Source organism: Oryctolagus cuniculus, chromosome 7 (assembly GCF_051225735.1).
Source record: "Oryctolagus cuniculus isolate XC-2025 breed Fujian yellow rabbit chromosome 7, ASM5122573v1, whole genome shotgun sequence".
NCBI lineage: Eukaryota > Metazoa > Chordata > Mammalia > Lagomorpha > Leporidae > Oryctolagus > Oryctolagus cuniculus.
The window spans coordinates 7,936,626-7,959,925 of NC_142873.1; the positions used below are offsets into that span (position 1 = coordinate 7,936,626).

Below are 23,300 nucleotides of genomic sequence, written 5' to 3' on the forward strand. Positions count from 1 at the left end.
GAAAGTGAGCATAGGAAAGAGTGATCAAACATGTGTTTACAGGGAGGGAAAGAAGTCAAATAAACTGAATTAGGACCAGTAGTGGTAATAGAGCCAAGATCAGTTTTTCCACTTAAAGATCTTGGGATATTTTTCTCTTCTCACTTTTAATCAAAATAGTGCCAATGAAGAAGTCAAAGCACCTTTAAACAAATCTTTTGTAAATAATTTTTAAAAGTAGGAATTGTAGATAAGTATTAGATATATGTATTAAGAACCAGATGAGCCATTGATAGAGGTACTGAGGTAATACATTGGGTGTGGCTAAAAATAAGAAAGAGAAAAATGCATTTAAAGCAGAATGTCGTTAGCAGTGCATATAACAATTAGATAGAAATTGCCTTGGAATAGCCACTGTAAGCTAGAAAGTTCCACAATGATAGATAAGGCTCTTTTTTAGTAATGTTTAATATCAGCAATGTATAGTATTGGGTTATAGGTAAAAGACGAGCTTCTATGGTTCAATATGTTATTCTGGTAAATGAGAATTATTTTTCTTATGCACTCCCAAGATTTGTCAATGAATTTAACTGCTGTTATATTTATTACTAAATACACATAATATACAATAGTACAGTTATCACTTTTAATTGGTATAACAATTTAGAGAAAAATTAACTTTGCAAAATCTCCTTTACCCATATAAAAGGCTGCTTGTACACTTTTCACATTAGAAATGGTGAACTGTAGATCAAATAAAGGTAGGCTACATCAGCTCCCATCAGGGAATAAGAATAAATTCAAAAACCCTTCTTTTTCTTTGTTAATAGGTGTACTTAACATGTAGGTTTTCAAAAGAAATGTTGTTAGACCCTAAGAGTTCATTTTAGAATTTGAAAGAGAGATGGGGTTGGTGTTGTGGCATAGTGAAGAAAACTGCCACCTGAGACACCAGCGTCCCTTATGGACTCCAGTTCAAGTCCTGGCTGCTCCACTTCCAGTCCAGCTCTCTGCTCATGTGCCTGGGAAAGCTGTGAAGGATGGCCCAAGTGCTTGGATTCCTGCACCCACGTGGGAGACCAAGAAGAAGCTTCTGGCTTCCACCTGGCCTAGGCCTGCCGTTGCAGCCATTTGGGGAGTGAACCAGCCAATGGAAGATTCATCTATCTCTCTCTCTCTCTCTCTCTCTTCCCCCAGCCTCCCTCCCACCCTCCACCCCCTTTAACTCTGATTTTCAAATAAATAAAATAAATTTAAAAAAATTTTAATTTGAGAGAGATCCTACCAAATGATTCTTCCTCTTCCTCTCTCCCTCTAAAATCTGGGCCTTAGTTTAAGCTGTGGCCTTGGCATTTGGCCAGCAGGGGCTGAGCCTCTTGGCAGTGTGGGCATAAGCCTGCTTCATGAGCTTAGAGTGGGCAACGTGGGCAAGTCAGTTGAGCTTGCAAATCACACTCCTTGGGATACTGGGCTCAATCTCTGGATTTTACAAGGATTAGATGCCTTGGTACGTGTACCCATGGGTGTGGCATTGTTGGCCCATATCTTCATTTTCAAAAAGTCAAAGACAGTAAAAATTTATTTAGAAATTAAGTACACACCAAAAACTTAATTTGATTGATAAGATTTAACACTCATTCCCTCAACCACTTTGGATGTACTTGTCACTACCAACAAAACTGTAAGGCCTGTATTTAGATTTAGCAACATTTAGGTCAGCATTTATTCTACACTCCATGAATCTTGGTGGACTCTGTTGTTGACTAAATTGCTTTAAGTAATCACAGCCATTTATGGGAGTGGAAGGAAGGTAAATATTGTTGAATTCCAAAGTAGAAGCACTAGTGTATTACAGTTCCACTTTACAACATAGCTATCAAATGATGAGTAAGCCCTGCCATATTTTCTCAAAATTGTTTGAATAAGTTTAGAATGTCAGTCTTCTAAACTTACTCAAACAATTTTGAGAAAAAAATGTTAGACCTCACGTTAGAAACGTAAGTGATATATTATTTTGTCTTAATGTTGCTGGATGGACTATAACTCCAGCATTCTGTGAACTACTGCCCTACATACCTGAGAAATGGTTTCACAGAGGAGTTATTTGTACTTCGTACCTTGCTATGGGTGATTGATGACATCAGCATTTTCTTGCCTAGGCATCTTTGATTACAGCACGTGGTATGTAGTATCTTATTTGTAATATTCTCTATGGATGGAGTGAAAGACTGAACAGTAGAGGGGTGCTTTTTCACATGATCATATAGTGAGCTCTTCTCTGGACCCATGTGATGAATACATTGTTAAGTGTTCCAAGTAACAGAATAAAGCATTTCTGCAAGTGGCAGGAAAAGAAAAAGAATTCAGAGAATCTAAGATGATGATATCTTGTGTATCTTGGTCAGTAATAAGATCTGTGCAGGTATTTATTGCAAAGAAGCAAGATTTTTGAGGAAAAGAATACTATGTCAAATTAGGGATGTATGATAAAAAATGATCTCATCCTCCACCCCTGATCTTTTTACTACCTCCATCTCCCAGAATCCTCTTTTCATTTTATTTTACTGAAAACAAACAAACAAACAAACAAAAATGTGCTTGTGTAGTGGTTTGAGCCAGGTACTGTTCTAGCACTGTGCAAATTCTTACTCTCATAACAGTGGGAGGCAGGTACTGTTCTCGTCCCTGCCTGTTAATACTTAATGAACCTTGTCCAATTCCCTGTAAGTAGTAAATGGCAAAGCTGGTGTTGGAACTGAGGATTTAGTCCTAAAGGCAGTCCTCGTAACCACTGTGCTTTTTCTGCCTAGGAGTACTTTAGGAGTAGTCAGCCAAAGAGGTAGAGTTCATGACACTATCAGTGATCAAATACTTCTACCCTTAAAGATATTCCTTAGTTAGGTTGACTGTTTTAACTTAGGGAAAAAATGTATAGTCATCTATTCAAAAATATTGAGAGAGACTAGATTTTTGTTGCCATTAGCAGTCATAGGAAAAACTGTGACAAATGAAATTGTTCATTACAGATGCAACTGCATGCATCACTTAAAGAACTTCTATACCAAAAACATATTTACCATTTAAAGGCATTCAGTAAAAATATTCTGTTCAATGAAGTGTTGAATAAGAATGTACAGATTATTCCAGCATTTTCCAGTCCATAATATTCTTTTTATTTCATTTGTTTATGGGTAAAAATTAACCTATGTATCATACATTTTCAGAAATTTTCACTGTTTTTGTGGGAGATAAACTTTTTAAATTTATATTTATTTGAGGGTCAAAGAGAGCAAAGGAGAGCGTGAGAGAGCCCCCATTCACGGTGGCTCACTCCCCAGCTATCAGCAACAGCTGGGACTGGTCAGGTCCAAGCCTGGATCTGGGAACCCAACGGAGGCCTCAGCATGGGTGGTAGGTCTCAGTTATATGAGCCAGCACCGCTATCTTCCAGCGTGCACCTTAGCAGGAAGCTGGAGCTGGGAGTGGAGCTGGGACCCTGATACTGCATGTTGGATTCATAACTGCGAGGCCAAAGCTCACCCTGGAAGACAGTTTTAATTCTGTAATAATTATTGGTGTAGGATGAGGGATGGACCACTGATAAATTTACCTATTCAAGCCTGTAGCATCTCTAAGGCAAAAATTATGCTCTCAAATTCAGTGTTATAACCTCTTTCTTGCCAGTGAGAAGGAAACTATCGTGTTTATGTTCTGACGGGAGATGGAAAGGGGTATCTCCAGTTCTCATACAAAGATATCCCTATGCTGATTTCTCTGTGTGGCCTTTTTGGGATGTAATAGTGGCCATGGGATTCTGCCCTTAGTCATTAATGAATGAACGCTTTCTTAGAAAATGTGTTAATCTCTCCTCTACTCTTTCAATTTTTGTCATCCATATAATAGTATTCACATATAAGACTTCTCGGGGCCGGTGCTGTGGCACAGCAGGTTAACACCCTGGCCTGAAGCGCTGGCATCCCATATGGGCGCCAGTTCGAGACCCAGCTGCTCCACTTCCCCTCCAGCTCTCTGCTATGGCCTGGGAAAGCAGTAGAAGATGGCCCAAGTCCTTGGTCCCCTGCACCCATGTGGGAGACCCGGAAGAAGCTCCTGGCTCCTGGCTTTGGATTGGTGCGGCTCTGGCCTTTGTGGCAAATTGGGGAGTGAACCAGCGTATGGAAGACCTCTCCTCCCCTCCCCTCCCCTCCCTTCCCCTCCCCTCCCCTCCCCTCCCCTCCCTTCTCTTCTCCTCAACTCTAACTTGCAAATAAATAAATAAATCTTTAATAAAAAAATGTAAGACTTCTCTGAAATGAAGCTATTTTCACTTTTGTTTACTTCATTTTTGTTTTTTGAGGATATGGCATTTTTAAGATAAGTATGTAAGGTGCAAGTATCCTATTTGTATTTGAAAATCTGTCTAGAAAATCTAAACCATAACCTTTGCTTACTTTATCCAGGGGACATATTTATCTATTACTAGTAACTACTGCTGAAGATAGGTTATGGTATAGTAAGGACACATAATCATCATTCTTGAATATCTTCAAAGCAAAATTAATTTTTCTGGGAATTACATCAAATAAATTTTAATTTGTTTGAAAGGCAAAGAGAGAGAGACAAAGAGAAATCTTTCATCCCCTGGTTTGCTCCCCAAATGCCTTCAACAGCCAGAGCTGGGCTGTGATGAAGGCAGAGCCAGGAGCTCAGTCTGGATCTTCCACATGAGTGACAGCAATGCAACTACTTGAGCATCAGCTGTTGCTTCTCATGGTGCATTTTAGGAGGAAGCTGGAATTGGGAGTGAAACTGGGACTCAAACCCAGACAATTCAGAAAGGATGCAGGCTTCCCAAGTGGTGTATTAACCACTGTGTCAAGTGTCCATTCCCAGTTGTGATATTTTTAATCTTTAGTTTCAGCAACAATATGTTTAGATATAATGTTTTATTGCCGAAAGAAAATATGCTAGCCTTTGTGGTGGGGAAGAACTTGGCTTGTTTTCAAAGCAATGATAAATCAGTCTTTGCATGTAGTCTTTGTGTTGCTGAACTATGTGGTCTTTTTTTGTGTGAGATAACTGTTTTGGAATTGATCGTAAATTGATTATGTACCTTGTCTGATACTTCTGTGCCTTTTAAATAGTGCTTTTACCTTTCCTGGGAGTACCACTAATTTATTTCTTGTCATGTACAATTTTTTCACAACAGTAATTTTTACTCTGTGCAGAAATTTTAAAAGTTTTAACTTACTGGAAGTTATATTTCTTATTTACTTATATATTATAAAATGAAAAATAATCATTAATGAATTTGTTTCTCATGTGTACCATGTTTTACACTTATATTTAACAGACTGGAAGATCTGTTAAAAAAAAACACAACTTTTTTTTTTTATTTATGTATTTTCTTTATTTGAAAGGCAGAGTTACAGAGAGAGGGAGAGCCACACAGAGAGAAAGTATCTTCCATCTGCTGGTTCACTCCTTGAATGGCCACAACAGCTGGGGCTGGGCTACGATGAAGCCAGGAGCCAGGAGCTTCTTCCAGGTCTCCCACATGGGTGCAGAAGCCCAAGGATTTGGGCCATCTTCTGTGCTTTCCCAGGCTCATTAGCAGAGAACTGGATCAGAAGTGCAGCAACCAGAACTGGAACCAGCATCCACACAGATGCCAGCATTGTGTAGTGGCAGCTTAACCCAGCACACCACGACCCTGGCCTCCATTTATCACGGCTTTTGAAAACAAAAAGAAAATCACATCATTTCAGCAGTGGGGAATGTCCAGCCTATGGACCCTGTAAGAACCCATGAAATCATTTGGTCTAGCACTGCCAAAGCAAACACAGGCAAGACTCAAAATTCAATAAATCTAAGAAGCTAATTTTTAAGTTATCATTTTGTATGGCTTGCAAATTATGTTATAAATAGCCAAGTAGCCCTCTGCAGCAAAAAGGGTCCCCACTTCTGCATCACATAGAAACTTTCAAGAATAACCCCACTCAAAAAATAGAGGAAAATCTATTTTGAAATAAAATATTTGAAATGAAAATGTAATGTGATTATTGGTATCATAAAATGGAACAGGATTGCCCTCTAGGAGCCTGGAAAATAATAAAAACACCTCATTTTTATTACTGTCACCCTCATAATGCTTAAGAAGTAAAGGGAGCACATAGACAAGTGTAGTACCTGCTAACGCTAACCGATGGAGTAAATAAAGGGGAGAGTGATCCAACATGGGAAGTGAGATACTCAGCAGACTCATAGAATGGCAGATGTCCTAAATAGCACTCTGGCCTCAGAATCAGCCCTAAAGGCATTCGGATCTGGCTGAAAAGCCCATGAGAGTATTTCAGGCATGGAAAGCCAAGACACTCTGGCAAAAGATCTCTGCGAGTGAGATCCCAGTGGAAAGAACACATCAAAGAAGGAGGTACCTTTCTCTGAAGGGAGGAGAGAACCTCCACTTTGACTATGACCTTGTCTAAACAAGATAAGAGTCGGAGAACTCAGAGGGCTTCCATAGCCTTGGAAACTCCTGACTAGAGCATGGGGAGATTACTGATGCCATAGACAGGAGTGTCAATTGGTAAAGTCAACAACAGGAGTCACTGTGCACTTACTCCTCATGTAGGATCTCTGTCCTTAATGTGCTGTGCATTGAGATTTAATGCTATAACGAGTACTCAAACAATATATTTCACTTTGTGTTTCTATGGGGGTGCAAACTGTTGAAATCCTTACTTAATGCATACTAAACTGATCCTCTGTAAAAAAAAAAAGAAAAAGAAAAAAAGAAATTATCAATTCCCAACTTGACTCTCGCTGGGATTAAACATGACAATAGGTCTGCTCTGATTTCATCATCATTTAAAAAAAAATCATCTATTATTTTTCACTTTATGTTTCTGTGTGGGAGCAAACTGTTGAAATCCATACTTAATGTATACTAAGCTGATCTTCTGTATATTAAGATAATCAAAAATGAATCTTGATGTGAATGGAAGGGGAGAGGGAGTGGGAAAGGGGAGGGTTGTGGGTGGGAGGGATGGTATCGGGGGAAGCCATTGTAATCCATAAGTCGTACTTTGGAAATTTATATTCATTAAATAAAAGTTTAAAAAAAAAAAGAAGTAATGGGTAGAAAGATCACATATTAATTTTCCCCTTCCCCAAGAACTTGAACTTTCCCTTGAGGAATGGATTTTCTGTTAAAAATAATCCTGATCATAATTTTAAAGATTTAATTAAGAGATTAAAAAAAAAGACTTATTTATTTATTTATTTGAAAGTCAGAGTTACAGAGAGAGAGAGAGAGAGGTCTTCCATCTGCTGGTTCACTCCCCAAGTTGGCTGCAACAGCCGGAGCTGTGCCGATACGAAGCCAGGAGCCAGGAGCTTCTTCCAGGTCTCCCAAGCAGGTGAAGTGGCCCAAGGACTTGGGCCATCTTCTACTGCTTTCCCAGGCTATAACAGAGAGCTGGATTGGAAGAGGAGCATCCGTATCTCGAACCGGCATCCATTGTGGGATGCCAGCACTGCAGGCGGCAGCTTTACCTGCTACACCACAGCGCCGGCCCCAAAAGATAATAATCTTATAAAAAATATAGACTATCTACAAACCGAAGACTGTATATACCTTTGTAATGATGTTTTGTCTTCTGTCTCTTTATATAGCTGGTAAGATCTAAGTAAGCTTGTTGGCCTATTTAAAACTGGAGGAGGGAAAATAAGTGACCATTGCAATGAGAAAAGGGACGGCTCGTTCCCTCTCTGTTGAATTTCTTCCTAAGAAGACACAGTTTGGTGTGTGATACTGAGAATGTGCCCTTTCCTCATTCAGCCAATTCTCTTCTCCCTTAAAAATGGAGATCTTCCTCTTCCCGCGTGCCCCACATGGTAGGACACAGATGTTCAGAAACTGCTCACACATCATCGCTTCAGAATGAGCGCTTTCAAATCAGGAGCTGCCTTGCACATGCTGGGTGGTACAGCTCTCTCCAGGTACTTAAATAAATGAAAAAGCACATGAGAGGAAAACTCAGTATATTGTTCTAATAGATACATATTTTGTTGCATCTGGACAAGCATATACTAAAGAACCACAACTGCTGTTAAGCTAACCTGGAGTAATATACAAGCTCCTTTATAAAAATAGTAATATTATAGAAATTTGGAAAATGCAGAAAACTGCAAAGAAGGTAGACAACCCCAATATGCTCCTTAAAGGCAAATTTGGAGTTGTTTAGTTTAATATACTGCAGTGGTTAAGGGAAACCACTCACAGCCAACTGAAGTGTGAGTCTGGCTCTGTCACTTTGTAATCTTGGGCAAGCTGTTCACTCCCCCTTTCTTTGTCTCCATTTCTTGATCTGTAAAATAGACAAAAATAATAACATTTACTTCTTAGGTTCTTTATTTTAGAACTCTGTTCCTTTGGAAAGTGCTGTTAGAAGTTTTTCCTCTTTTTTTTTTTTTCTTTTCTTCTTTTACATTTTATTTGAAAGAGAGAGAGTGATCTAGTGATCTCTTTTATCCGCTGGTTCATTCCCCACGTGCCTGCAACACCAGGGCTGCTATAGGCAGATTCCAAGAACCCAGGATTCAATCTCAGTCTCCCATGTGGGCGGCAGGGACCCACTGTGGGCCGTCACTTGCTGCTTTCCAGGATACACTGGGTCAGAAGCAGAGTGGCTGCTGGGACTCCAACCAGGCACTCCTGTGTGAGATTAGGACATCCCGAGTGGTAACTTAACAGCTGCACCACATCACCACACACTTGCCTTGTCTTTTGTCCTCCTCCCCCTTTTTAAAGATTTATTTATTTATTTGAAAATCAGAGTTACACAGAGAGAGGAGAGGCAGAGAGCTGGCTCAGAAGAGGAGCAGCCAGGTCTTGAACCAGTGCCCATATGGGATGCTGGTGCTTCAGGCCAGGGCATTAACCCACTGTACCTCAGCGCAGGCCCCCTGTTTTCCCCCTTTTAAAATGCTTAATAACTTATCCCTTGTGGTTCTAGCTCTCTTGGATTTTAGAGTTCTTCAGTTAGTTGTAAGGGAATAATAGAATTTGAGTGAGGTGGACTACTGCAGTAATATTTTGAATGATGTAGTACATGTTTATGTTTTTCTATCAGTGGTGTGCCAGACTGACTGTACCATAAAAGCCATGCTTTCTCCAAGTAAATTTCATAGAAGCAGTAGCCCACAGTTGCAAATGTTCTTTACACTGAAGACTAAAACAACTGCTTAAAGACTGTTATTTTTACTAAAACAGATATGTTATCTGCATTATATGAGAAAGATGAACTGATGCTTCAGTTGTTACAGAGATAATAAAAAACCAGGAAGCCTGACAGATAACTGTATATTTATATTTTAAAGCTACTGAAGAAAATCAGGTTGTGAAAGGCTTATTAAAGCATAATTTCAGGGCCTGGCATGTGGCTTAGCAGGTAAAGCCGCTGCCTGCAATGCCGGCATCCCATATTGATGCTATATCGAGACCCCACTGCTGCACTTTAGTCCCAGCTCTCCAATGGCCTGAGATAGGCAGTGGAAGATGATTCGAGTACTTGGACACCTGCTACCCATCTGGGAGAACTGGAAGAAGCTCTTGGCTCCTGGTTTCATCTGGCCTAGCCCTGGTCATTGTGGCCATCTGGGGAGTGAACCAGTAGATAGAAGATCTCTCTTTCTCTCTATAATTCTTTAAAATAAATAGTTTTTTAAAGTATAATTTCAATTCCCTTTAAAATTTTTATTTATTTTTGTTTTATTTGAAGGGCACACAAGTAGAGATCTCCCACCCACTTGTTTACTCCCCAGATTCCTGCAACAGCCAGGACTCAACTGGAACTCAGTCCAGGTCTCCCATGTGGCTGGCAGAGACCCCAGTACTTGAGCCATCACCTGCTACCTCCCCAGGTACACATTAACAGGAAGTTGGAATTAGAAGCAGAGCCAGAACTCAAACCCAGGCACTCCAAATAAGGATGCAGGCTTTCCAAGCAGCCTCTTAACTACTGTTACCAAATTTTATTTATTTATTTAAGAGACAGAGAGGGAGAGAAAAAGAAAAACAACAACTCTCATGTGCTGGTTCTTCTCCCAGATGCCTACAATAGTCAGAGATGAGCCAGCCTGAAGCCAGGAGCTGGAAGCTCCATCCAGGACACAGGACACTCCAAGCAGCTGAGCCATCACATGGGTCTTCCTGCAGTACACGTTAGCAGGAAGCTGACACTGGGAGTGGAGGCAGGATTTGAACCTATGCACTCTGATGTGGCATCTCAAGTGGTATCTTAACCTCTAGGCCAAATACCCACTCACTCAAGCTCCCTTTTTATATGAGGAGAGCAGTGTCACAGGCAGGCCCTAGGCTCTATGAGCACATCCAGAAATAGTCTCCATTAATGTCCAGTACCATCCCAAACTGATGGTTATTATTGTTCATTAATTATTTCTTTACAAAAATAGAAATGTTGCTTTTGTTCCAGTAGTGCATTCTTACCCATACAATAAAATAAAACTGGAAAAATATTTCCTTGTATTTTTACACTTAGGTTTTCTTATTTTTCTTTGAATGATGCTTAAATAAAAAAGAGTTACAGAGAGACAGACAGAGAGGCAGAGAGATCTTCCATCTGCTGGTTTACTCATTAAATGGCTGCAATGGCCGGGGCTGGACCATGTCAAGGCCAGGAGCCAGGAGCTTCTTCCAGTTCTATCACGTGGGTGCAGGGCCCCCTTGGGCCATCTTCCACTGCTTTTCCAGGGCATAAGCAGGGAGCTGTATCAGAAGTAGAGCAGCCAGGATTCAAACCTGCACCCATATGGGACGTTGACACTCCAAATGGTGGCTTCACCCTCTCACAGCACCACCCACATGGCAGCCCAAGTTGAGTAAGGGAACTGATCTTTTTTCGTTGTTTAACTTTTTTTTTTTTTTTTTTTTTTTTTTTAGATTTATGTATTTACTTGAGAGGCAGAATACAAAGAGAGAGAAGGAGAGACAGAGAGAGGTCTTCCATCTGCTGGTTCATTCCCCAAATGACCTCATTGGCCAGAGCTGGGTTGATCAGAAGCTAGGGGCCAGGAGCTTCTTCTGGGTCTCCCACAAGGGTGCAGGGGCCCAAACACTTGGGCCATCTTCTGCTTTCCCAGGCCATCAGCAGGGAACCAGGTAGGAGGTGGAGCACCTAGGACTTGAACTGGCTCCCATGTGGGAAGCCAGTGCTGCAGATGGATGTTTAACCCACTATGCCACAGCACTGGCCCCAGGGAACAGATCTTTGATTTTGCCTTCTCCCTATAATGCTTCCTCCCAGTCAACTGCTATTCCATGTAAGGAAATGCAGTCAACTAAATCATCTTAGTTGGAGGAATAAGATTAAGCTCAAATGCTTAGCCATAAGTTCAAAAAACATTGTGTGGCTCTCATAATTTATGTTACTTATTTATCCCCTGCCCTTTCTCAACACTTTTAATTAAGTTCTTTGTTAGCCATATGACTTAACAGATCTTTTGGTCTTTATAATGTCCTTTTTTTTTTTTTTCAGAACAGAAATGTATGTCTGTCTCTGTGTTGTGCTGTGATCCCATAACATACTCGTACAAATGAAATTAAATAAAATTAAAATTTTAGTGGCATTTCAGAGTAAGTGGGTGACTTTGGCATTTGTTATTTCAGTTGTAAACAATGATTTCTTTTTCTGATATGAACTCTAAAAGGAATGCTGTGGGAAGAGCACAGTTTTAAAATGCCAATCTGGTTTATGGGGAAACATTAACAGACACTGTGTTTATGGTTAGAAGAATCTGTGTTTATGATGATTTGCTGTTCAAAAGAGAAAGTACCCATAAGTGCAAGAGACAGATCATCCAGCTTGGTTTATATCTCACCTTCTTGCTGTTGAGATGTGTTTCTGCTTAGAAGATAATAGAAAGTATTAACAGGGTTATTTCTTGTTCATTTACTTAATAAGTAAAATTGATATGTAAATAATTTTTAATGTATGCAGCTAGCTTGTCTTTTTGCACCTTTTTATTTTCAGACAACCATACTTTAAAGTTTTAGAGTTTCTCAGTTTCCAGCATTGAATTCTATACCTGTGTCAAAGTCAGAATTCCATAATGATACTCTTGTAAAGGATTAGGGGCAAGAATACTGTCTACGTTTTTTTTTTAAATCCACAAAGTATTCTATTTGGTTGATTCATAACTAGAAAAATTTCTGATAGTCTTACAACTAATATTTTTGTTACTTCACTTTGGAATCTCATGGTCTACTTATGTCTGTTTTCAAACCTTTTATTTACTCAACAAATATTTATTAAATACTTCCTATGTGGCAGACTGTATCTTAGCACACATCACAGCAGTGAGCAAAGGCACGTATTGTCCCTGTCACCAAAGAGCCTGTACTTATCAGAATGAGAGCAGGTAGATATCTAATGTGTGAGTAGCTAAATTATAATGGTGATAAGTTCCTAGGAGGACAAATCAAGATGCTATGTAATCATATAATAGGAGGACCATAGTTTGATAAACTGGTAAACCAAGGACTGAAATTCATTGATAATTTGTATTTGTATTATAAAGTCAAGGAATCTCAGAACTAGAAGAGACCTTTAAAATCATTTAGTCCAATCCTTCATTTGATGCTTGAGTATTTCTTAGTACTCATTTGTTCATTGCCAGTATTTAACTGTTTTGGATTTAAAAAATGACACTTTTATATAACCATCCCAATACAAAAGTGTATTAAGCATAATGGTGTCTCAGGATTGTGTAAAAGATATTAGTCAACCTGTTCAACTCTCTATATAAGAGAGATATGAAAGCAAGTTATAGCAGGGAATATTTGTATAAATAAATGGTTTAAGTGGACTCACCTATTCCCAGTGACCATGCTTGGTGCTGAGTTGAGTGTTCTAATTGTGTGACCTGACAAATCTGTTCAAAACTCCATCGAAATCTATGAGTTTGTTCATAGGCAGTGAGTGGTTTTCTGCATGGCTGTGGACATCAGCCAATTTTAGCTTGAGTTAATGGCTAAATGGTGACACATTTCCTCATGCTTCTCCAGCTTTCTGGACAGCTCTAATGCTGTAGAAGATTACAGTTTTATTGATCTCTTCCATCTCTACCTCCAAATCTGAATTTCCCTGTCCATGGCCCCACAGCAGGTTACTGTGTGTTCATACAGTGAAGGGGAAGTGAAAATCATTTCAACAGCAGCTTCTGCTGTTAGGATCCTATCCATTACACGAAGGTCCTGCTTGGGTCAGTGGAGAAAAAGCCATCTTTCTGTGGTATTTAATTCATTATGTTGGCTTCAGTGAGCTACCTGAAGCCACATACGCTGGAGATAAATCCCTTCATGTTCCTGTTTCATCACACAACATGCATGGTCCTGGTCTCTGGCGTCAGAAAATTGATATGTTTTGGCCCTGTCCTCAGTTTATTCTCAAGCACTCCCAAGTATAAATACTTTAAAAGGTTTGATTAATGAAATAGAGTCTTTCATCTATCCATCTTTCTATCATATTGTGCTTTTCCTAAGCTCTGGAGATGAGTGGGAAATAAGAAAAAGTTCCTGCCATCACCTCCCTCCCCATCAACCACAGCACCCTGAACCTCGCATTCTGTGGAAAGAGACATTAGACATCAGTATACAATATGTTAAGTACAGTGAGATATTGAAGAGGAAAGTTGAACTTAATAAGAAAAATGGTGTAGAGGAGAATGCGATTAACCCAGGGTAGGAAATATGCTGCACTAAGAAAATAATTTTAAATCTGAGTGTATGGAGGATAAATAAGAGTATGACAGGTAGCCTGACCAGGGAAAGACCTTCCAGATGGAGAAGTAGCACCACCAAGGCTAGAAGGCACAAAGCAGGGGATTCAGAATAGTAAAGTTACAGTGGGCATTTTAGCCCAGCAGTGAAGTTGCTGGTTAGTGAAGATGACCTTGTCCTTCAGAGTGCCTGAGTTTGATTCATGGTTCTGGTTCTCTGACTCAAGCTTCCTGAAAATGCAGATACTGGGAGGCAACCATGTTGGCTCTAGTGATTCAGCTTCCACCACCCACATGGGTGACCTGAATTGAGTTGCTGGCTCCCAGCCTGTAGCCTAGCCTGGTCTCAGCTATTGCAGACATTTGGAAAGTAAACCAGCAGATGGGAATATTCTCTCTCTCTCTTTCTCTCTCTCTCTTCCCCCTCCTGTCTCTTAGCTCCCTCCCTCTCAAATAAATAAATGCATTGAAAAAATAATAATGTTTAGTGTAAAAAAATTTACTATGGAAATTAACAAAGTACGATACATTATCTCCTTTGAAGAGTGTTGAATAATGGAATGCAATGTTTGGGTTTAAGAAAAATTGTTACTTGTAACAGTGATTCTCTGTTTGTTTAGGTCTTAGGACTATAGGTGGCAAAAGCACTTTTTCTGACCATAGTAAAAAAAAATCATTATAATTAGTCTTCAGATATCCAAAAATGTTATTTTGTCCAGAAGTTGGCATCATTCTAGGCTACTGTGAGGTTAATTTAATAGTAATGGATTCTAGCATTTTTTTAAAAGGTAGTTAAGAAAAATTCACACTTGAGAAAGTGCATTTTTTCCCTTCTATTTAGGAAAAGAGTACTGTTATTCTGGGTATTTTACAAAAAGATATTTTTGTATTCAGGGAACCTCCTGAAGTGAAACGGACACTATGGGAAACGGTGACTTGATCAGCATAGCCCTGACTGTTAATGAACAACTTAATACATTATCCCTCTTAGTAGTTTTTTTGTCTGTTCTACTTAATATGATTGGTTTAATTCTGTAATTAATACACAGTTATTCTTAAGTGTTAAAAATTAACTGAAATGTGATCCCTGTTAAACATAAGAGTGGGAATAAGAGAGGGAAGAGATGTATAATTTGGGACATGCTCAAGCTGACTTGCCCCAAATGGTAGAGTTAGAAACATACCAGGGGATTCCAATTCAATCCCATCAAGGTGGCATGTACCAATGCCATCTCACTATTCCAAGTGATCAATTTCAGTTCACAATTGATCATAATGAAAGGACTAAGAGTCAAAGGGAGCACATAAACAAGTCTAGTACCTGCTAACACTAACCGATGGAATAAATAAAGGGGAGAGTGATCCAACATGGGAAGTGAGATACTCAGCAGACTCATAGAATGGCAGATGTCCTAAATAGCACTCTGGCCTCAGAATCAGCCCTAAAGGCATTCGGATCTGGCTGAAAAGCCCATGAGAGTATTTCAGGCATGGAAAGCCAAGACACTCTGGCAAAAGATCTCTGCGAGTGAGATCCCAGTGGAAAGAACAGGTCTTCAAAGAAGGAGGTACCTTTCTCTGAAGGGAGGAGAGAACCTCCACTTTGACTATGAGCTTGTCTAAACAAGATAAGAATCGGAGAACTCAGAGGGCTTCCATAGCCTTGGAAACTCATGACCGGAGCATAGGGAGACTACTGATGCCATAGACAGGAGTGTCAATTGGTAAAGTCAACAACAGGAGTCACTGTGCACTTACTCCTCATGTAGGATCTCTGTCCTTAATGTGCTGTGTATTGAGATTTAATGCTATAACGAGTACTCAAACAATATATTTCACTTTGTTTTTTTATGGGGGTGCAAACTGTTGAAATCTTTACCTAATGTATACTAAACTGATCCTCTGTAAAAAAAAAAAAAAAATTGTCAACTCCCAACTTGACTCTCACTGGGATTAAACATGACAATAGGTCTGATCTGATTTCATCATCATTTAAAAAAAATCATCTATTATTTTTCACTTTTTGTTTTTGTGTGAGCAAACTGTTGAAATCCTTACTTAATGTATACTAAGCTGATCTTCTGTATATTAAGATAATCGAAAATGAATCTTGATGTGAATGGAAGGGGAGAGGGAGTGGGAAAGGGGAGGGTAGTGGGTGGGAGGGACGGTATGTGGGGGAAGCCATTGTAATCCATAAATCGTACTTTGGAAATTTATATTCATTAAATAAAAGTTAAAAAAAAAGATATTTTTTTTATTTGAAAGGTAGAGTGACAATGAGAGAGAGACAGTGAGAGAGATCTTCCAATTGCTAGTGCAGAGTAGCTGAGACTCAAACCAGGCGCTCTGATATGGGATGTAGGCATCCCAAGCAGGGGCTTAAACTGTTGGCCCCACAATGCCTTCCCTGTCATTCTGCATTGTCACCAGAGCACCAGTCACCAAACTGCATCATAATCATAATCATCAAATGGACAGTCAACGTTTGTGGGACCAGTTAGGGACCTGCTATCTCTTGTACTGGCAGCCCCTTCTGCAAGCTAATTCCATATTTCAGTGACTCTGACTCTATTTCATTGAGTTGAAATCTCTCTCCCTGTATTGTAGACTCACTAAAAGCATAGTCCTAATTCTTGAACAGAATTTTGAAAATCACGGTCTGTTTCTTAGACTTGTTCTGAAGAATGACAAGTAAAAACAATTTCAGGGAGCCGGCGCTGTGGCTCACTTAGTTAATCCTCCGCCTTGCGGCACTGGCATCCCATATGAGCACCGGGTTCTAGTCCCGGTTGCTCCTCTTCCAGTCCAGCTCTCTGCTGTGGCCCGGGAGTGCAGTGGAGGATGGCCCAAGTGCTTGGGCCCCTGCACCCACATGGGAGACCAGGAAGAAGCACCTGGCTCCTGACTTCGGATTGGCGCAGCTCCGGCTGTAGTGGCCATTTTGGGGGTGAACCAACAGAAGGAAGACCTTTCTCTCTGTCTTTCTCTCTCTAACTCTATCTGTCAAATAAATAAATAAATAAAAATTTCAGTGCTTTGCACTATTTTAAGATCAGTTCTAAGTGGCAGTAAGTGATATAGCTTTGTAGCATCTTTGGTAAGGAGAGAAAATCATGATTGTTGGTGTTTTTTTGTTTGTTTTTGTTTTAGGGCCGGGTAGACATCTGGACTTTAAGTCTTCATAGTCAAACCCTCAGTTTGTGTACTTCTGCATAACTTTTGTTTAGGCCTTTCTTCTCTGTGATCCTTTGTCTTGTGTAGCAATAGGGTTTAAAGTAGTGCCTCAATGAATTGCAAACAGGAAACAGAAACTACAGACAGAAAAATACAGTGTTAGAGTGGTGTGATTCCTGAGGGAGTAGGAGCCTGGATGGCCGAAACAAATTATGACAGTATTAAAAGAGAAACTGTTTAAATCTTTACACTTAGGGAGAAAAGGGGAGGGAAAAATAGAGCTTGAAGGGCTACCCATGCATTCATTCATACACACATATGTATGCAAGTATATACACGTGCAATATGTGGATGTGGATAGATGTATCTAATGTGTGAGATACATACAAAGGTTCTTCAGAAGGTTCATGGAAAGATGTGTTTTGCATGGATTTTAAATTTTTTTGTATGAAAATAAACTTATTTTTAATTTCATTTTTTCACAAACTTTTTGACATACCTTCTGGAGTGTCAGAAAATTTGCAGAAAAATCGAATGAAAGGAAACTTCCTCCTATTGCCTGCAATACGTATATACATAAAAATTGGCAGGTGAGTTGATGTGTTTCCGGCAGCTGTTTGTTAAATGTCAGGTAACAGACGGTTACTGTGTTCCCGTGTCTGTTCTGTTCCACTGCCTGAAGCGGCAAGTGCAGTCTACTGATTCAAACCGTGGGTTTTCAGTTGCTCAGCCCTGATGTGCTAACCTCAGCAGCTAAGCAGCTGCATGATGTGTTAGGTCATCTTCCCGACAGCGAAGGTTGCATCGTTGACCTGCCTTTCTTTTTTGGGATGTAGGGGACAAAATGTGTCTGATTTTAAGACAAAATAAAGTGATGACTGAAACAGTGGTACTGTCTGGAATTTTACCATACCTAGTAGAAAATTAGTTTAGCAGAGCCACCAGTTTATAAAATTCATTTTTAATTTTCTTTATTTTAAAAATGCAGTTCTAGCTTAAGACCTGAGGTGTTTTAAGGAAAGGATAAATTTGTTCCTTTTATGTTTCTTTCCTAAATTTAAGGTATTAACATTATGATAGGTGAAACTGATCTGTTTAATAAGGCAGTTTTAGATAGTTATATGTGTATGTTAATAGACTTTTGTCTACATTTACTAGGCTTTTGTACACTAAAAATTTTGTATTTGAGTTCAGCGTAACATTCAAAATAAGAATGCCTGAAATTTAGATTATTTTTCTCTCCCTAAGATGGGACAAGTTTTGAAATAGATTGCTTTTTTAAAAATCATTCCTTAAACACAGATGCACACATCCACCCCCTACCTCTTGGGACAGAAGAAATGAGTGACCTAGCTTGGTAACTCACCTTGCTTTTTCTGGAGTAGCCCGCCCGCACCAGTGCTGTGGAGGAGAGACACAGCGTGTGAGGAAGGAGGGTGCCTATTGTTTAGTGCTCTCTAGCAAAAGAACTGGGGAAAAAAAAGGTTTGTGTTTGTCTGGCATTGGCTCTGGCTTTTCTGCATTCCAAACTGTCTGAGGCACCCAGTGAGAGCAAAAGGGGAGAGACCGGGAGAGAGAGCGCAGACGAGCACCGTACACAAAGTGTTTTGAGTTTCTGACTGGCATGCCGGAAAGATCATGTTAGCAACACCCAGAAACTTCACAGGATGCAGACCCCAGGTAAGAGTTCCTGGAGTCCAAGACTGAAATGAGCAGTTTATGTACAGTTAAGGTGTTGTGGGTTTTTCTTACTACACAAGTGTATCGACTGTTTACCTTTGTGGTTATTGGCTTTAAAAATCAGACTGGTTTTCTTTACTGTGAGTTCACAGGAGTACTGGGTGGAGAATATCGGCCCGCGTTCCCGTAAGAGCTCCAGCACGACAGGCACCCGGAAAGCTCGGACAGATCCAGAGGATACCGAGTGTAGTAAATACTAGCACCGCAGCCTGTGCCTACGGACCTGTTCTCCCTACAATATGGGTTCTTAGGCTGGATCTTTCTCCGAATTCCTTATGAAACATCAAGAAGGAAGGAATATGGTGTACTTCTCTGAGGTAGACAGGATATATTGACAACGAACAAGGTTGTTATTACAGCATTGCTTGAATCACAGTAGCACATAATAAATCTGTGTCATTCAGAAAGATCAACAGGTTGGATCTGCAGACAACAGTAAGAGCATTCCAGTGCTTGGGTTTTTGACTTCTTTTCCCCTCAAGATAGGCTTTTAATATCCTCTGTCAACAGATGACAAATTAGAAAACTTGGACCGATTGACTCACAGGGTTAAACCTGAAAGAGACTTTAGAGATTATCAACAGTCTTTTCTTCTGCATTTTCAGCAAGAATGTTGAAGTCTTAGACAGAACGTCTCAAGATCAGAGTTAGGGCATAATTAAAATGAAAATGTGCATTTCTTGATTTTCAGTTTAATGTTTTTATTTATGGTACCAATTACATTTAGCCTTTAAATATCTATACTATATCACTGGCCTCGGGAGCAATGAGTTATTGTCTACATAGACCAATTGTGTTCATTAACCTAGGCTGAAATGTTATGGAGAAGAGATATTGAGGAAGGAATGTCATCAAATCAGTATTGATACAAGCTTTTGACCAAAACAGAGTATTTAACAAAATATTTATCAACAGCAAAGATGGCTTTTAGTTCATGAAAAATTACTGTAGAACGTATGCTATTTTTATATAAAGGTTTACATGGCTATGGCATGTTTTGAATATCTTTATAAGAAATTTGAACTCACTGATTTTTAGTTTATCTGAAAGACTTAAGAACTCAGCAGTTTCTGCATAAATAAGTAGCAAACTTCATGTATGTAAATATCCATCAACTTGTGTCTCTTTTAGTAGAAGCACAAAAGCTTCCCATATTCACTGCCTTCCCTGTGTTTATTGCAAAAAAGAATTGAGATAACATTTTTAAAGTATCCGACTGTTTGGACCAACCGCTTGCTTATCCCAAGTCCAGCTCTGTTTGTCTGCCTTTATAAGGATCCTCATGAATTCTGTGTTAGAGGATGACTTAAGTGAGACTCTTGAGAGTCACAGCAGACAGTGAACATCTGTCTTCATACATTTTCATTTAGTCCTTGACAAAGGTTGCTGCCCTTCCATTTTCCTAGAGACCATTGTGTGGATGAGAGAGGCCGCGCTATTCTAGCGAGCTAAATAGTAAAGATAGCCACTGTCAAAAGGATCTGTCATGGCCCTTTGCAGCTCCTGGGAACAAGTGAGCTTGCTGTGGCTAGAAGCACAGCTAAGGGATGTTGTCCTTGTTCATTCAAACCTGCCCCGTCATTGCACTTTTCAGCTAGGTCTGGGGAGGTGCGGTGCTGATTTACAAGTCTGTGGAGATGGGCAGTACAGTGTAAGGAATAGTTTCATTGCTGCTCGTGGTTATCTCGGAAACCAAATTACAAAGCGAATTCTCCACCCTGTAGGAAACAAGAGGCGGTTTGTCTTCTGCAGAAGCCATTATTTAAGCACACTGTGTGTAAGAGGACTGATGGCTCTGAGAATGAGGGCATCATGCAGTGTCCAGTGTAACATGTTCATGCTGTGTTACATAGGACTTAGAGTTTTCCCTTTTTTCATCCATCCTTGAGTATGTGAAAGGACTGCCATGATATATGTGCATGTATGTTATATATGTCCATGATTTGATAGAAGGCGAGAGACAGGGGTTAAGATGAGCCTTTGGTCTGAATGTATTTCCTGGTACCAGCAACTATCAGAGGCCATTGAACTATGGCTGGTTTTTTACTGAGCTAAGTTGAAAACATTTCAGTAACCCCCTTAATCATTATAAAACTTGCCACCATGCATTAGAAATAGAAAACTATCTGAGAAAAATCCACATCAGTTTCTCTTCTAAATGCAGATATTAGAGTGTGCAGCTTTATTTTATCTGTGTTTGAGAAAAGCTGTAATAGTGGAACCAGTTTGTGACTAATGACAGGTCTTAAGTGGGAAGGCAGTGGGTGGAGTGAAATGTGTAGCATGAGGGAAGAAACACATATGGAGGTGAAATGATTTGCTTTTGGCCTGTGTTGTCTTAAAAGTTAATCTCATCTTCACTACATGAGATTTTTTTTCCTTGCTCTTAGGTTTTAAGCCTTCTTTTCCCTCTGAACTAGATACATCCATGTAAACATATATACACACACACACACACACACACACACAATTTTCAAATAGGGTATATCTGCGATATAGTTCTAGCATTTTCTGATGGTTTGGCTATAGCTGATCAAAACTTTTTACTCATTCAAAGGAATTATTATTTCTCCCTTTTTGTTAAAATTCCTCTCCAGCTCTTTGGTATAGTTCTGTTTTGTATCCCAGTTAAATTTCAAAGAATGGGATCTCTCAAAACAAAAATGAAGGGGAATGGCAGGAGCTGGGGCCGGGCGGGTGGGGAAGGCACTTGAGGCTGGGAATGTAAAATGCTTTAAGTTATCAAATTAATTCTTTACTTAGGAAAGTTACTCAGTTATCCTCCCAAAAGTCTGGGAATCCTCGTATGTAGACATCATGATTGTTCCAGTCTTGACCTTCAGCCCTCTCTAAAGAGGAAGTGTTGGTTACAGACTTGTGCTCTTCTGTTCTTTCATGCTCTCTAGTGGTTGTTCATGGTTGTCCTTGTTTTCGGTTCTATGTGAGCCAGTTTGTTTTTGTGAAAAGCAGGTGACTGTTGTGAAATAAGGTTCACCTGATTCTTAAAACAGAATCAGAATAATTGAAGAAGTTGAGTCATGACTCAGCAGTATGAATTCTCTGATAACAGGGTTTTTTTTTTAAAGTGCTGATGGGGACTCAGTCTATGAGAATTACACTGCTAATTGTGGGTGTAATCTCAGCGTGCTTAGAAACCTTAAACAATACCACTCAGAATACTTGTGTACACATTCAACAAGACTCACTGAAGTGACTGAAAATCAGGTGAAGGTCTCTGTCTTCTCTGGCTCCCTCCTTGCTCCTGCTCAACCCTACTAGAGAGCTTAACAGGAAGTAATATGAACTTCAGCATGGAATGAGGAACCAATGGGGAGATCCCAGTAATCATCTCGCTCTACAGAACTGCACGTTTCTGCCATTCTCAGGTTTGACAGCATTTTAGAAGTAAAAGAGTTACTGAGACATCACCATGAAATATTAGTTTAGGTTCATGAACTTCTATTCCTTAAAAAAGAAAAGTCACCTGGTTCTGCTTGCTCTTAGAAACTAAGCAACTTGAGCTGCTGGGATCAAGCAGCTGCCATCTGGGATCAGATGCTGTCTAGGATAGCCAACCTGTTGGACAAGTTGCTGACTCTGACATCATGAATCCTATTTCAAAGCCTGTGGAGTACCTTTGAAAAACATTTTAACATCACTGCTGTATAGCTATCCTTCATAATGCTACCTTTAGTTTATATGAGGACTAGCAAATTAGGGTATTATCTCACTTTCTGATATTCTGGTTTGTAACCTTTTTGCTAAGATATTTCAAGTAGGTTGTGTGTGGTTAATTTGATTTCTGATTTCTTGAGTCAAATAGGAGAAGATAAGATGGTTGGGTCCCTACCATGATAACTCCCTTTTCCAGGAGAACCTGGAGTGTTAAAAGTCAGGTAACTAAATAAAGTGGAATCAAAAAGAGAAGTCATGTGTCCAAGTGAATGCAAGACGAGCTGCCAAAATCTAGCCTGTGTGAGAACATAGAAAGAATTGGGTTTGTTCCATCAAAGGGCAGGTGAAGGTGTGGTAAGTCTATTAACAAGGAAGAATAATCTATTATGAACTAAAACCACATTTTCTTCTTCTTTTTTTTTTTTTTGTGAAGATTGACATATTTATTTGAAAGGCATGTTAAGGGGATGGGAGAGAAAGAAAGAGAGAGACAGACGGACAGACAGACTAACTTCCATCTGCTGGTTCACTCCCCAAATCCAACAGCTGGGGCTGGGCCAGGCTGAGGCCAGGAACCGGGAGTTTCATCTGGGTCTCCCATGTGGGTGCAGGGGCCCAAGACTTAGTCCATCTTGTACTGCTTTCCCAGTTGCATTAGCAGGAAGCTGGATAGGAACTGGAACAGCTGGGACTTGAACCAGTGCCAGTATGGGATGCTGGCATTGCAGGCAGTGGCTTAACTTGCTGCACCATGCTGCTGGCCCCAGATGATCAACTTTTAATAAGGGTAAAAATTTTTAAGAATTATTTATTATTTATTTGAATGGCAGAATTACAGGGCGGGGGATCTTCTATCCACTGGTTCATTCCCCTAAATGGCTGCAATGGCTGGGGCTGTGCCAGACTGAAGCCAGGAGCCAGAAGCT

The 23,300-nt window shown here is 39.9% G+C and overlaps 1 protein-coding gene across 11 annotated transcripts in view; it reads left to right on the forward strand.

Annotated features, from left to right (window-relative positions):
- Positions 1 to 23,300, forward strand: part of RASAL2 (RAS protein activator like 2) — a 416,913-nt gene that overhangs the window by 231,205 nt on the left and 162,408 nt on the right. For 3 of the 11 annotated variants that reach the window (XM_051856995.3, XM_070077170.2, XM_070077171.2), the window contains exon 1: positions 16,180 to 18,639. The exons of the other annotated variants lie outside the window; for them this stretch is intronic. In XM_051856995.3, the coding sequence (XP_051712955.2) occupies positions 18,627 to 18,639 (13 nt within the window). In that variant the 5' untranslated portion in view covers positions 16,180 to 18,626. Of the gene's footprint in view, positions 1 to 16,179; positions 18,640 to 23,300 lie in introns of those variants that run through there. 11 annotated transcript variants of the gene reach the window in all.